This window comes from Neoarius graeffei, chromosome 10 (genome assembly GCF_027579695.1).
Source record: "Neoarius graeffei isolate fNeoGra1 chromosome 10, fNeoGra1.pri, whole genome shotgun sequence".
In the NCBI taxonomy this organism is placed as follows: domain Eukaryota; kingdom Metazoa; phylum Chordata; class Actinopteri; order Siluriformes; family Ariidae; genus Neoarius; species Neoarius graeffei.
The window spans coordinates 70,904,600-70,921,822 of record NC_083578.1 but is presented as its reverse complement, the minus strand read 5'-3'; the positions used below and the strand labels follow the sequence as shown (position 1 = coordinate 70,921,822).

Genomic DNA, 17,223 nt, shown 5'->3' with positions numbered 1-17,223 from the left:
GAGACAGACATTATAGGTCGAGGACTTCAGTACATTCTGTGCTGCTAAGCTGAATAGATGACAGTGTAGACATCATGCATCCCAGAGTGTTAACGTGCAACTGTCGAAAAAGCAAACGCTGGCGTTCACCTACAGGTGCAGGAATACCCGCTAATGAAAACGAGCATTAGGAGATCCTCGATTGTTCAGTCAGGCTATTTTAAAACATGTGATAAACAACCAATTACTAGGAAAACCCACACATTATTACAAAAAAATAAATTTAAAAAACCCTGTGAAACTCTGTCCGCGAGCAGTGGTTCTATTCTGTCAGTTCTGATTAAAACTGTTGGTGCACTCACTTGACCTCTTGATTGGATAATTTACTTTTTCCTGTTTTAAGATTATTTTTTCCCCATTTTTTTCCCCCAGCCAAATTAGGAAAAAAAAATGACGATACTGAGAACTAAAAACTAAAGATGTGCGATGCTTTCACACCTAGTAGTCCATTTAGTAGTGCAATTGGTACTTTTGGTTTATTACTATTCAATTGGGTTTACTTTAACATTGTACATCATTTGAATATCAATAATGATTCTATCCACATTCACTGGATATGAGCAATCGTGCGCTCTGATTGGCTACTCTACCACTAGGATATCAGCTCATATACCATGAGTAGAGAAAAACAAAATGGCGGAACGTGTTGCTGAACCAACTGAGGACGAAATAGAAACCTGTACTCGAGTTGAGGGGGGATGCCATCCCCCCGGAATAAAAAATGGTCAAAATCATCCCCCCTCTAAAACGGGCATCCCCCGTCCCTTCCCTTGAGCAATTTTATCAATAAATGTGGACATTACTTCTATTTAACACTGGAATTAGAAATGCCATTCCACGTAACTTTGCTGAAACTGAGCATACAGTAAGCTCCCGCGAGAGGGGGCACGCGCAAGCGAAGCGTTTGAGGAGGTGACATTCAGTTGGGGTTCCGTTATTTTTTATTTCATTCGGCATCAGTGACAGCAACGGATTGCAGCATCATGGCCGAGCGGAGTGGACAGCAAGACCTAAGCAAGTTCCGATTTAAGATCGCAAGAAAAAACATTTCAGGAGGTAAGTCAAGAGTTATGAATATCAGTCCCACTTTCTGTGAGCCCACTATCATGCTGTAAAGTTACCGATATGTGGCCTAATTTGTGGGCGGCGGATAACAACACAGCTATCATAATGAATGTTAGTTTGGAGTCTAGCCAGCTATCGATAGCTTACTCAGGTTCATGTTAGCTTTGATTTCTTGTATAAAGCCATTAATTTAATCAGCCTGGATGTTCGTTTGTTATTCTTCAGGCAACAAAAAGCATTATTCAAGACAGGAAGGCTAAAATAAACGACACTAGCAGTTTTGAAGGCTTCATTGCCTCATTAGAGAGCCGGTCACAACATGTAAGGCTGATTTACAATTTACTGTTGCTTGTTTTAACTTATTGGTTCCCTACCTACCTCTGTATTTAACTCAATGTTCAGCTTTGAATAAAAATTCTATTGACTTGATATGAAAAGATTCAGTTGTTCATTTACATTGCCTGCTGAGGTTTTAATAAATTATTTACCAAACGATTTAAAAGGAGCCTACCATGACTATGAAGTTACACTTCAAATTTGTCATCTGCATTTCACCCTAATATGGAGAATGTGGTAGGTATGTCAGCCAGGAGACTGACTAAATATGACACGACATCCGCACTGTGCATGTTTTACAGTACAATACCAGTGTATTATGTTTTTTTACAACAATAAAAAGGGTGCACAGTGTGTACTACACACTTTATCAGCACAAAATACTGTATGTCTGGTAAATGAACAAGGTCCACAGACCTACGTTGTGTGCAAACCCTCCTAAAAGCAAACCAGTTTCCCACCGACGGACCGACCGATGGGTCGACACGCGACTAAAAATTTCACCATCCCCCCGGTTTGATTTTACAACTCGACCACTGATAGAAACTACTCGAAAACAAAACCCCAAAACTACAAAAAAAAAATTATATATCAACAAAATATGGAATAAAAGTATTTCATGGGAAGAATGTATCTTTTATTATTATTATTATTATTATTATTATTATTATTATTATTATAGCATTTTCCACAAATTGCTCCTGTCATTTTGCCGGTTTGTTTACATTCTAAGTCAGACGTTTTGTATAAAGCTTTTATTTATCGAATTTGCAAAAAATAAAAATAAAAAATGCCCCGTTTCTCAAAATCCAGTGAATGCGGATAGAATAAAACGGTTATTCCACTCAATCTCGTCATACATGGCTTATAGCCAAGTCGGTGCTACGCACCTCGTCAGCTATCAGCTCCTGTACTACTCGATTTTGAAGAATAACTGTTAATTATTTAATATAATAAAAATAATAATAATTCAAAAACTGTCTGCGGGATAAGTATGGTTGAAAGCATACTTGTAAAACTTCATTTATTAAGACCTTTACACACTGGGGGTGGGTTTTTTCATGTGATTTAATTCACACATCCTTATATTTTTTCGAACTGTTATTTTTGTCATGAGTACTTTCACACAGAACACGATTATTACACAGTGAAACAGCAAATTGTTTTTTGGAACGAGGTCGAGTTTTCTGAGCTTTCGCACCACTAATAAACACATCGTCCAATCACGTTGTGCGGAACGGACGTGAATGACAGTCTGCAAAGGCGACCTCAAATGCTATTCACCAGCGTCACTCACGTCCACGAGCTGAGCGGCTATTATTCACCCATGAGCACACAACACCATGAGTATCGCTTGCTTTCTTGTTGCCCAACATCCTGTCTCTCAGCTTCAGCTCTTGAATGAGATTATGAAACACTCCCTTGTCATCTCCATTCCATCAACGAGTGTACGTAAAGCTTTCTCTTTCTTGAGATCATGTCTATAATTATTGTCTGAATCACTACTAGACGACGCCCTCATTCACTCAGGACACTACTGAGAGTCGCGGCACGAAATGTGCTTGTAGTGCACAGGAAATATTAAAGCATTTGGATTCGGTGCGCATAAATTTTCACTTCACAATTTTGTGTCGTATCTGGTGTGTAAGGCCTTTCGTCAAAAAGGTGAAGAAATATTTGCCAGCAAGAAGGTTCGAGCCCCGGGGCCGGCGAGGGTCTTTCTGTGCGGAGTTTGCATGTTCTCCCCGTGTCCGCGTGGGTTTCCTCCGGGTGCTCCGGTTTCCCCCACAGTCCAAAGACATGCAGGTTAGGTTAACTGGTGACTCTAAATTGACCGTAGGTGTGAATGTGAGTGTGAATGGTTGTCTGTGTCTATGTGTCAGCCCTGTGATGACCTGGCGACTTGTCCAGGGTGTACCCCGCCTTTCGCCCGTAGTCAGCTGGGATAGGCTCCAGCTTGCCTGCGACCCTGTAGAACAGGATAAAGCGGCTAGAGATAATGAGACGAGATGAGAAATCACACCCACACACAAAATAATTAAATAAAAATTGTCTGAGCCTGAAGAACATGCAGCCAGAGTTAAATATTGCATTATATGAGTTTTCTTTCTTTTTTTTTTTCTGTTGGTCCAAATATCAAGAACATGTAATTTCTGCAGCACTACAGCTCTGTTCTTTGGGTTACGGAGGCCAAAACATCTACAAAACCCCCAAATATATGTCATGTTTGGTCCATTTTATTGAGTTGATTTCAAAGTGGAATTACTTTCCCACTGCTCCTTGAAAAGACCACATCATTCAAATGGTCGTCACAACAATTGTTCTGTTTTGCAGCTCTAAAATGTACTCGAACATCCCGAGACCTCCTCTGACACTCCATCAGCTCCCCTGTGATTGAAACTTTACTTTGTGTGCGTGTGTGTGTTTTCAGGAGATGCTCTGCAGAGACCTCAGCTGCTGCCAGCATTCTCATGTGCACTGGAGAGGGTGTGTGTGTCCCTCGCTCCCTCCATACAGGCCTTCGAGGCAGAGTTGCTGGAGAAGCTGAACAATGACCGCAACAACACGGTAACACACCCATCAACATAACCTCAAAATGTACATTTGATCAAGTACACCTGCCCGTATTTACAAAAAAAAAAAAAAAAAGTATTTTAAATAGATAAATAAACTGATATGGTCTGATGAGTTTCGTTAATTCAAGTATTTATTTCTGGAAAACAATAAAAAGAATCTGCCAGTAAAACCATACAGGACGCAAAATCTCATCTCATCTCATCTCTAGCCGCTTTATCCTGTTCTACAGGGTCGCAGGCAAGCTGGAGCCTATCCCAGCTGACTACGGGTGAAAGGCGGGGTACACCCTGGACAAGTCACCAGGTCATCACAGGGCTGACACATAGACACAGACAACCATTCACACTCACATTCACACCTACGGTCAATTTAGAGTCACCAGTTAACCTAACCTGCATGTCTTTGGACTGTGGGGGAAACCGGAGCACCCGGAGGAAACCCACGCGGACACGGGGAGAACATGCAAACTCCGCACAGAAAGGCCCTCGCCGGCCACGGGGCTCGAACCCGGACCTTCTTACTGTGAGGCGACAGCGCTAACCACTACACCACCGTGCCGCCCGGACGCAAAGATAATGTGCTATTATGTAAATCTTAGTTCTAATATCATACTTGCATGGATACACAGAGTCAGGCTTGTAGTACTCGAGTCCAGCTCGTGACTCGACTTGGACTTGAGCACTGATGACTCGGACTCGTGCATTAACTGCATTCGGACTCGTAAACTGGAGACGAGGGCTCAGATTTTTTCCTTTATTTTTTGTAACATGCCATAATAATTTGGCATAAGATATTTACATTGCCTTGCGAAAGTATTCATCCCCCTTGGTGTTTGTCCTGTTTTGTCGCATTACAAGCTGGAATTAAAATTGATTTTTGGGGAGTTAACACCGTTTGATTTACACAACATGCCTACCACTTTAAAGGTGCTCCTTTTTTTATTATTGTGAGACAAACAATAATTAAGATGAAAAAACAGAAATCTGGAGTGTGCATAAGTATTCACCCCCAAAGTCAATACTTTATAGATCCATGTTTTGCTGCAGTTACAGCTACAAGTCTCTTGGGGTATGTCTCTATTAGCTTAGCACATCTAGCCACTGGGATTTTTGCCCATTCCTCAAGGCAAAACGGCTCCAACTCCTTCAAGTTAGATGGGATGCGTTGGTGTACAGCAATCTTCAAGTTATGCCACAGATTCTCAATTGGATTGAGGTCTGGGCTTTGATTGGGCCATTCCAAGACATTTAAATGTTTCCCTTTAAACCACTCCATTGTCCTGCTGGAACGTGAAACTTCGATCCCAGTCTCAAACCTCTGGCTGACTCAAACAGGTTTCTCTCCAGAATTGCCCTGTATTTAGTGCCATACATCTTTCCTTCAGTCCTGACCAGCTTTCCTGTCCCTGCAGATGAAAAACATCCCCACAGCATGATGCTGCCACCACCATGCTTCACTGTAGGAATGGTGTTCTCAGGGTGTTGGGTTTGCGCCACGCATGGCGTTTCCCATGATGGCCAAAAAGTTCAGTTTTAGTCTCATCTGACCAGAGAATCTTCTTCCATGTGTTTGGGGAGTCTGACACACGCTGTTGGGCAAACTGCAAACGTGTTTTCTTTTTGTCTGGCCACTCTTCCATAAAGCCCCACTCTGTGGAATTTACGGCTTAAAGTGGTCCTATGGACAGATACTCCCATCTCCGTTATGGATCTTTGCAGCTCCCTCAGCGTTATCGTTGGTGTCTTTGTTGCAGCTCTGATTAATGCCCTCCTTGCCCGGTCTGTGAGTTTTGGTGGGCGGCCTTCTCTTGTCAGGTTTGTAGTGGTGCCATATTCTTTCCATTTTGCTATAATGGATTTAATGGTGCTCCCTGGGATATTCAAAGTTTGGGATATTTTTTATCACCCAACCCTGATCTATACTTCTCCACAACTTTGTCTCTGACCTGTTTGGAGGCTCCTTGTTTTTCATGGAGCTTGCTTAGTAGTGTTGCAGAATCAGGGTCCTTCCAGAACAGGTTGATTTATACAGACATCATGTGACAGATCATGTGACACTGATTGCACACAGGTGAATCTTAATCAACTAATTATGTGACTTATGAAGTGAATTGGTTGGACCAGCTCTTATTTCGGGGTTTCGTATGAAAGGGGGTGAATACTTCTGTACACTCCAGATTTCTGTTTTTTCATCTTATTGTTTGTGTCACAATAAAAAAAAAAAAAAAGTGCACCTTTAAAGTTGTAGGCATGTTGTGTAAATCATCACATCTCATCTCATTATCTGTAGCCGCTTTATCCTGTCCTACAGGGTCGCAGGCAAGCTGGAACCTATCCCAGCTGACTACGGGCGAAAGGCGGGGTACACCCTGGACAAGTCGCCAGGTCATCACAGGGCCGACACATAGACACAGACAATCATTCACACTCACATTCACACCTACGGTCAATTTAGAGTCACCAGTTAACCTAACCTGCATGTCTTTGGACTGTGGGGGAAACCGAAGCACCCGGAGGAAACCCACGCGGAGAACATGTAAACTCTGCACAGAAAGGCCCTCGCCGGCCACGGGGCTCGAACCCGGACCTTCTTGCTGTGAGGCGACAGCGCTAACCACTACACCACCGTGCCGCCTTGTGTAAATCAAATGGTGCTAACAAAACAGGACAAACACCAAGGGGGATGAATACTTTTGCAAGGCACGTTCTACGTCAACTTTTATACTAATTTCGTCCAAGAGAATGCACATTCACCTGTTCATACATCATGTTCAGTAACAAACTAACATCAATGGCGCTAAAATGCCTGGAGAGAACGCCCCAGGATTGTCCGCTTTGCTCATACAGACTTCTCAACAGACAACAAACCAAATCCTAGTTCCCTGCCATGTAGTTCCATGGTGTCCGAATCAAAGCTTTTGTTTTTGAGATGCATCGTGTTTGTGTAGCATGGTTATGTTTTTGAAATGCACACCAAGTGCATTTGTTTCAATAAAGCACATTCGAGTGTTATGTTTGTGTGAGTGTTATGATTTTGACATGGATGCTTAAAGGGGAACAGAGGGCAATATATAGAGTAAATATAACAATAAAACACACATTAACGAACCTTATTCAAGACTTACAAAAGTTTTTTGTTCTAAGGTTGGAAAGTTATAGTGTTTTGAAAGTAGCTCGAGCAAACTATTTCCGCAGTTTGAACAGGCCGCCATGATATTAATTTTATCCAATCAGAATGCACGTTCATTTTCTCTGCGTAACACTCATGACGTATGCATGTGCCCAGTTGTGTTGGCTCACTGAGGTTGGGAATAGCACGTGTGAAATACCTGTTTCTGCCTCTTGCGACGATTTCGCAAGTCCACGGGTGGCGCCTATCTCATTGCAGCAAATAAATTCTGCTGGACTCGTGAGCAACTCCACGTTACATTTTCCGCACGAGCACCACGCCGTGTCACCTGCACGCAGACGCTCTGCCCCACGCTCGCCATGCCCATGGTCAGCATCGGTCTCATCCTCGCCGTCATCCGAGCTTTCTTCTCTTATTTCATCACCGGAGTCGAGAGTACCTCTCCTAGGTTCAAACTGGTACCCTTCTAAGCCATAGCCTGCTTGCAGTGCGTCTTGCGTGATCTCTTCGTATGATTCGACAGAGCTGTCGCTTTCACTTGATGCGCCCGACACCATGATTACACGCTTATCTCCTCTATTTCGGAGAGTTCCGCTAGTGCAGTGGGTAGCGCTGACGTCACGGTCTTTTAAAAATGGCGACTCTTGTGCGGTTTAGCGTATAAAGTATTATATTTACAATTACCAAGATATTTCGTTGTTTTCTAGTACATAAATTTGATAGAATACTTAAGAATACGTTACTTTGTCACATCAGCAACCATATATATTATATTTTGTACCCCTTTAAAGTGCATATCCTGGACCAGTTTAGTGGGTTTTTTTTTTTTATATGAAAGTATATCCCTTTACACACACATCCAGAAGGGTAATTTTGCACAAGGCCATCTGTCTACAGCAGAAAAAAATAAAATAACAAAGCGCGTCTGGAAAAATCCCAAGGGAATCTGGAGCCATATTGATCCAGATTCGTGACGTCACGTGCGGATCCGCCAGCAGGCTGAGAGCCCCGCATATGATGCTGTGGTCTGTTACATGTTGCCAGTTTTTCCGGGTGCCTCACACAAAGCGCTCCCATTTCTCTCTCATTGTCCGGTCTTTTGGAAAACAATCAGTGCATTTACATGCACATAGAGAAAATCGAATTTCTGCCGTAGCTAGACTGAAATCGAAGTTCTAAATGCCATGGAAACACCTTAGCTTGGCTGAAATCGAGACGAACTGGATTTCTCGTAATCGAGCTACGCGACCGAGATTATGCGATTGTAGCTGAGCTACTTAGTGCATGTAAACCCTATCGAGCTACGTAGTCGAGCTACTTACTTCCCTTCCGGAAGTGACGAGTGACGAGACCACAAGCGGGAAACACAACAGCCTCGGTCGGCATGACAACAGTAGTAGCGTATTTGTGTGTGTGTGTGTATATATATGTCCAACATCTGAAGAATGTCAATAAAAACAAAACAATTGAACTTTTTGTGTGTTTATTAAGACATAAGTTAAATTGTAAGCAAAAAAAAACGTAACTGATAACTTTGTTTATACTCTTGAATAGCTCTTCTTCATGACGACAACCGGAAGTGTACCAACACGATGGGGCGTGTAGCGCCACCTGTGGCTCGGGTGCACAATGTACCTCACACAATAGCTCGATTTCCTTGTGTGCATGTAGGATTGGATTTCTCTGGCACCCCTGCTGGGACCCTTAGCTCGATTACCGACAGTAGCTCGATTTGGATGTGCATGTAAACGCACTGTATGAGTACTAATCCCATCAAGATTGGTGTTGCTACACCCTCCTACGATACATCTGTTAACCATTTTAATAATTACGTGATAACATTGAAGAAATTTGCAGAAAACCACCAGGTCGTTTTCTCATAAACAAACCAGCGCTGATGGAGGATTCAGAAGAAGGCGTCCCACACGTGACGTCACGAAAATCAATGTTTGCCAGGAAATCCAAATGCCAAGTTTTTTCAGAGCCGGACCAATTCGCCTCAAATGGCTTGATTTCAACTGCATTTTTCTGGTATTGCGCAAGGTAAAAAAAAATTGCGCAAAATGTGACAGATATTTGACCAAAGTTTAATATAAAATAAGAGAATTACATTGATCTTGCTCCTAAATATACCCAAGATGTGCCCTTTAACATTAGTGCCACCAGCCTTTTCCTAAATATTCTTGATAGAAGGCATGTTTTTTGTGAATTTATTGTAGGCTATGGTATGGGAGAGCCGTCTTCACACTACTCAAAGCTATCAATGTGTTTTAGAGAGTGTGCATCTGTGACTGCTGTGTCATTTGTGTTGGAGTCGACTTAGATCAGTAGTGGAGTCGACTTGGACTTGACTTGAAATTTTCTTTAATGACTTGGACTTGAGGGGCGGCACGGTGGTGTAGTGGTTAGCGCTGTCGCCTCACAGCAAGAAGGTCCTGGGTTCGAGCCCCGGGGCCGGCGAGGGCCTTTCTGTGTGGAGTTTGCATGTTCTCCCCGTGTCCGTGTGGGTTTCCTCCGGGTGCTCCGGTTTCCCCCACAGTCCAAAGACATGCAGATTAGGTTAACTGGTGACTCTAAATTGACCGTAGGTGTGAATGTGAGTGCGAATGGTTGTCTGTGTCTATGTGTCAGCCCTGTGATGACCTGGCGACTTGTCCAGGGTGTACCCCGCCTTTCGCCCGTAGTCAGCTGGGATAGGCTCCAGCTTGCCTGCGACCCTGTAGAAGGATAAAGCGGCTAGAGATGATGAGATGAGATGAGACTTGGACTTGACTCAGACTCGAACACCGGGGACTCGAGACTGGACTTGGACTTGAGGTTTAGTGACTTAATGACAATACTGCACAGAGTCATCCTCTCTCTGGGATTTTTACCTGAAGAGAAGCGGAGCATATCCAGTGGAGAAATCTGATGACTGGTTCACTCATTCTCCATTTTCTCCATACTGGGTACTCCGCCATTACTGCTCGGCTCACACTCCGGGAGAACTGGTGCAACTGAACTTACTTTCCTTTTCTTGTAGTTTTCTTTTCCTTTAATTGTTGATACTGCACCCTCTTTCAATACGGGCTTATAGCAAACACTCCTCAACAGAGCAGAGGTTTCATACGAGTCCTCAGTAAAACGTGCAGAGCAGAGGAGAGACCACTTCGCAGGCTCCCAATCCGTGAATTTCTCACAAAACACGTTCACATCTTTGCAGTTTGAACATTCTTGGGCCATGAATGCAACATAAATCCACCTTCTGTTGTGTTGCTCCACCGGCCAGTAGCACATCTACGTGGCATGGCAATAAATTAGCTCAAAATGGAGGATCGAAGTTGCAGTCAGCTCTGTGTTTTAGTATAGCGGAAATGGCGATGAGACCGATAGCCTTCCTGCTGTGACGTCACGGATGTCAAGGTCATTCACTCAGACCGCTACCTATATGAATTATTTTAATCGTAAAAATTACTATATTAGATTTACTGTTAACGCTTAAAACTATTCCTGTGCCATTCTTGAGGTCTCAAGGCATTTATAAACAAAAAGTGAGACCATGGTTCTGCGTATCTCCTTAAAGATTCCTGTTCTTGGCTGGCAGGAGTGGAACCCAATGTGCTCTTTTGCTGCTGCATACTGAGATGCTTTTCTGCTCACCACAGTTGTAAAGAGTGATCATATGAGTCACTATGTCCTTCCTGGCAGCTCGAACTGATGATAAATATTTGTCTGGTATGCTTGGAACTGGGGGCGGCACGGTGGTGTAGTGGTTAGTGCTGTCACCTCACAGCAAGAAGGTCCGGGTTCGAGCCCCGTGGCCGGCGAGGGCCTTGCTGTGTGGAGTTTGCATGTTCTCCCCGTGTCCGCGTGGGTTTCCTCCGGGTGCTCCGGTTTCCCCCACAGTCCAAAGACATGCAGGTTAGGTTAACTGGTGACTCTAAATTGACCGTAGGTGTGAATGTGAGTGTGAATGGTTGTCTGTGTCTATGTGTCAGCCCTGTGATGACCTGGCGACTTGTCCAGGGTGTACCCCGCCTTTCGCCCGTAGTCAGCTGGGATAGGCTCCAGCTTGCCTGCGACCCTGTAGAAGGATAAAGCGGCTAGAGATAATGAGATGAGATGCTTGGAACTGGTACAAGCTGTTCTGATTGCTACTTGTTTTGGTTAGTTAAGTCCTTGAGATTTATCTTCGCTCGCACATTCTTCTCTGCGTAATGAAGGTTATGTTGACCAGTAATGTCTTTTTTTCCTTTTCATAAGACTATGATGCTGACGGGTGATGTAATGGTACATAATGTCTCTCTTTGCTTCATCACCCATTTACGTTCTACAAAGATAACTTGGCTTCATCAATTACACGACCATTCAAAAGTTTGGGGTCACTTTGAAATGTCCTTATTTTTGAAAGAAAAGCACTGTTCTTTTCAATGAAGATCACTTTAAACTAATCAGAAATCCACTCTATACATTGCTAATGTGCTAAATGACTATTCTAGCTGCAAATGTCTGGTTTTTGGTGCAATATCTCCATAGGTGTATAGAGGCCCATTTCCAGCAACTCTCACTCCAGTGTTCTAATGGTACAATGTGTTTGCTCATTGCCTCAGAAGGCTAATGGATGATTAGAAAACCCTTGTACAATCATGTTAGCACAGCTGAAAACAGTTGAGCTCTTTAGAGAAGCTATAAAACTGACCTTCCTTTGAGCAGATTGAGTTTCTGGAGCATCACATTTGTGGGGTCGATTAAATGCTCAAAATGGCCAGAAAAATGTCTCGACTATATTTTCTATTCATTTTACAACTTATGGTGGTAAATAAAAGTGTGACTTTTCATGGAAAACACAAAATTGTCTGGGTGACCCCAAACTTTTGAACGGTAGTGTATATCATCATCATCCAATCATATAGCTACAACACACCCTTGAATGTGAATATATATATACTCATGTTTGTCCTACAATAATCTGAGAAACATCTCTGAGCAGCGTGTCGGTGTCAATGACTTGACCGGCTCGCTGTACGTTGTCCGTTGTAGAAAGTGTATAATTTTTTTTTTTATTGTCATGACAGTTTCATGATTCATGTTTGATTTATGGATGTTGTTAATTTGCCTTAATTGTCATTTTGTGACAATGAGCATGATATTACCTCTGTGAGATGTTATCGCTTTTGGTTATTAGTAATGCTACATTTTTGATTTATGAGGTTTTGTGAGCATGAGCATGTCTTACTCATATTTCACACAGTTTTCTAACTCGGTTCTCATAATCACCATCCACTCACAAATTCCCTGGGCAGATGTAATGATCTAACGTGGGCTAAATCAGCCAAGCCGTCATTGCGCTGCGTGTGTGCGTGTGTGTGTGTGTTGCTGTCTCATTGTTCACTGCTTTTTCACTCAGTGTTATTGCTGTCATTATCACACCCACGTGGGAAACAGTCTGTGTGTCTTCTATTGAATACAATGCAGCATAATCATTACTCACACTGCACTGGGCCCTGTCATCACAAAGTTCTCATAAAGAGTAATTACAGAGCCACATTTGTTCGTTCTGTCGTTTGGGAGGTGAGAGGAGCTGCACCGAGCACTGATGCATTTACATGCTTGCACTTATTTACTCATTTGAGATGGAGGGGAGGACGGACAGATGAAAGTGAGAATCAATATTACTGTGATGATAAACCTTTCATTCCTTCTCTCATGTGTCTGTGTGCACATGTGGGTGCATCTGCATCAGCGAGTTTGCTTAGCAGAACATGTGTAATGCTTTTCATTTAATCCTCTCTCTGACTTACACGCGCGCGCGCACACACACACACACACACACACACACACACACACACACACACACAGTCTCCGTTTCAGTTAGATTAATGCACTCTGCTCATACCACTACTTTACATGGACATTCCTTTTGTGATACAAGTCCAGGATCTGATTGTCAGAAATGGAAATGAGTCCAGAAGCTGAGTACCATCCCGTACCCGGTCCACAGTTAATACTGACATCGTCTGCATGCTTCTGTTACCAAGATATGCAAAATGTCACAGGTGTGCTTGCTGTGGCCTTCTGGAGACCATCACAGGATTGCATTTAAAGAAAAGGTGAAATCTGATCTGATGATAGCATTAGAGACCAGGATCTGCCCTGATACAATACTCCGTATTAGTATTCGGTGCTTTTTCACTAAATATTGCACAGCAATAACTGCAACAACTAATATATACATATACAGTACCAGTCAAAAGTTTGGACACACCGGCTTTTTAGCTCACCGGCCGTAGGCGACGAGCTGTTGCCATCACGCGGCGTCTGTCCATCCACAATTCACAAAAATTCCTACTCCTCCCTGAGTTTTCAATGGTTTTTGATTCTGATTGTTTTGTTTGGAAGATCTAATCAGTCTGCCCAAAAGTTACTCTCTGGTTTTGTGATTTCTCATTAACAACTTGCTAATTAGGCCGGTTAACAAACTTTGGGGAAAATCGTTACTCCTCCCTCAGTTTTCAATGGTTTGGATTCTGATTGTTTTGTTTGGAAGATCGAATTGTTCTAGTTGCTCTCATGAAGAACAACTTGGTTAATTATAAACAAGTCTGATTTCTTATGGTACGGCCGTGTGAGCTACTGCATCGCTGACGCTCTGGTTCTCTATTTTCAAGTCAAGTCAACTTTATTGTCAAATATGCTATACATGCTCAACATACAGCACAGATGAAATTTCAGTCCTCTCTGACCCACGTTGCAAACAGGCAATGCAATAAATAAAAATAGAATAATTGAAATAAACAATATAAGCAGTATAAACCATAGATAAGAAATAGACATAGACTAAACACTCATATATATATATATGGGCGGCACGGTGGTGTAGTGGTTAGCGCTGTCGCCTCACAGCAAGAAGGTCCTGGGTTCGAGCCCCATGGCCGGCGAGGGCCTTTCTGTGCGGAGTTTGCATGTTCTCCCCGTGTCCGCGTGGGTTTCCTCCGGGTGCTCCGGTTTCCCCCACAGTCCAAAGACATGCAGTTTAGGTTAACTGGTGACTCTAAATTGACCGTAGGTGTGAGTGTGAATGGTTGTCTGTGTCTATGTGTCAGCCCTGTGATGACCTGGCGACTTGTCCAGGGTGTCAGCGCTCGAAACTAACGGTGTCCCGACGTCCCGGGGACCATAAAAAATGTCATCGGGACACAAAATTATCATATCTGGGACAATCCCGGGACAATGGAAAAAAATATATCTAGAGACGACAATTCCCCCGGGGGAAATCGTGAGAGTGATGCAGTGCGCGTAGCAGTCACAGTTGCCGGAGCTGAGCTGGACTGTATTTTTCTCCCTCTCTGCTCAGCGCGCAGGTGGGGGAGGGGCACACAAAAAGGGCAGCTTTCCGTCAGAGCGCTCCCTCCAAACAACGGGGGTTTACACGAAAACGGAAGGAGATATTCACAAAATTTTTTCACATTGAGTGCCACAAGGGTCTCCTGAACACACTGATGTACTTTTTTTGTCTGTAGTGTAAAAATTGAGGACACTAGAGTCCTCAACAGTCAAACAGTCAAAGCGCAGCCACGTTTATAATGTGAGTCTATGGGGCTGCGCGCCTGCCCTCTCCTCACTTTCAGGCTTCTCATTCAAACACTGCAAGTCCTATCGCTCAGGGAGACACATTGTGTGAATCAGGACAAGTGTGGCTACTACTTTTGAGAAAATTGTGTGTAGAGTGAAAATTGGGGCTGAAAACACAGTTTAAATGAGAAAGTTTGAGCTATTTTTTCCAAGCTCTCTACACTCAAACTTAACAAGCTCCACTGGTGTGTAACGCAATAGACACCCATTATAAAGCCTGAATTTCTCCAGGAACCCACATGGTGTTTGAGCTGGGTCTGAGCCAAAAGTATAGAACCTAGCAAAAAGTTGAATGCCAGATCCACAGAGAAGTTGTTTCTCTACGTTTTAAAGTTTGAATCATGTCTCTAGGTGAAAGCATGCCAGAGCAGCAGATGTTTGAAAATGTGTGTAGTTTTTCAAATAATTCCATAGAAATGAATGGGAAATTTATCTAGGTCAAAGAAAATGAAATTAAGCACTGTAAATGATTTCTATGACTAAAGGTTACAATAAAAAAAAACTTGCATTACATTGCTTTGTTTGCACTTATATGATATGACACTTTTATCCAAAGTGACGTTACAGTTTTTTACAGTGTTACAGTCCCTGTAGCAACATTGGGGGGTAGGTGCCTTGCTCAAGGGCATTTCATCCATTGATGGTATGGCTGATGGCTTTCAAAACATCTCTGAATGGGGCAACAGGTATATTACATAAAAATGGATAACGGTAATGGTGAAAATGATAAGTTGGCCTTATATATGCCAACAGATATTCAAGGTATAAGTAGATGAAATGAACATAAAAGGGGTCTTATTTTCAACTAAAGTGTACTGCAGATGTAGGGAGTTGAAACATTTTCTGAATGAGCTAGTTGGCCCCTTTAAATAAACGGGTATCTATTCATACAGTGAGATCGCCAAAGTTTAATAAACTGAAAATGCAATAACTGTAATTTTGAAGTAGATGATGTATAGGACATGTGTCACTTGTGTTTTGTGACTTGTGGTAAAAATGATATAAAGGGTTCAAAATCGCATAGTTACAAATATAATAGTAACTTCATATGATAATATTAACCACTGGTTATTTCAGAGAGGAAAAAATGGGGACACTATTGCTTCCATTCGGGACAATACAACACAGAATTCGGGACCACTGGGGGACACAAAGAAAAAAAGTTAATTTCGAGCCCTGCAGGGTGTACCCCGCCTTTCGCCCGTAGTCAGCTGGGATAGGCTCCAGCTTGCCTGCGACCCTGTAGAAGGATAAAGCGGCTAGAGATAATGAGATGAGATATATATATATATATATATATATATATATATATATACATACACACACACACACACATATATATATATATATATATATATATATATATATATATATATATACTAGTGCATCTCAAAAAATTAGAATATTGTGAAAAAGTTCAATATTTTCCATCAGTTATTTAAGAAATTGAAAATGTTATATATTATAGACCCTATTACACATAAACTAAAATGTTTCAAGCATTTTCCTATTTTAATTTTAATCAGTATGGCATATAGTACAAAAACATAAAAAACCCATCTCAAAATATTAGAATATTTCATTTCGAGTTTGAGTAAAACAGCATGAACACAGTGTATCTCTCGGTCTAGTTCAGTACACACAACCACAATCATGGGGAAGACTGCTGACTTGACTGTTGTCCAGAAGATGATCACTGATGCCCTCCACAAGGAAGATAAGCCACAAAAGGTCATTGCTGAAAAGGGTGGCTGGAAAACGTGCACAAGCAACAGGGATGGTCGCAGTCTTGAGAGGATTGTCAAGAAAAGTTGATTCAAGAACTTGGGAGAGCTTCACAAGGAGTGGACTGAGGCTGGTGTCAGTGTATCAAGACCCATCACGAACAGACATCTTCAAGAAAGGGGATACAACTTTTGCATTCCTAATATCAAGCTACTCCTGAGCCAGAGACAATGTCACAAGTGTCTTATCTGGGCTAAGGAGAGAAAGAAATGGACTGTTGCTCAGTGGTCCAAAGTCCTCTTTTCAGATGAAATTACATTTTGCATTTAATTTGGAAATCACGGTTCTAGAGTCTGGAGGAAGAGTGGAGAGGCACAGAATCCAAGGTGTTTGAAGCCCAGTATGAAGTTTCCACAGTCTGTGATGATTTGGGGTGCCATGTCATCTGCTGGTGTTGGTCCACTGTATTTTATCAAGTCCAAAGTCAACACAGCCATCTACCAGGAGATTTTAGAGCACTTCATGCTTCCATCTGCTGATGAGCTTTTTGGAGATGCTGATTTCCTTTTCCAGCAGGACTTGGCACCTACCCACAGTGCCAGAACTACTACCAAATGGTTTGCTGACCATGATACGGTGTTTGATTGGCCAGCCAACTTGCCTGACCTGAACCCCATAGAGAATCTATGGGGTATTGTCAAGAGGAAGATGAGAAACACCCGACCCAAAAATACAGATACA

At 42.6% G+C, this 17,223-nt stretch overlaps 1 protein-coding gene across 1 annotated transcript in view; it reads left to right on the top strand.

Moving 5' to 3' along the window:
• Nucleotides 1-17,223, top strand: part of nphp4 (nephronophthisis 4) — a 522,237-nt gene that overhangs the window by 141,555 nt on the left and 363,459 nt on the right. The window contains exon 6 of the mRNA XM_060932193.1: nucleotides 3,872-4,008. Coding sequence (XP_060788176.1) covers nucleotides 3,872-4,008 — 137 coding nt within the window. The remainder of the gene's footprint in view (nucleotides 1-3,871; nucleotides 4,009-17,223) is intronic.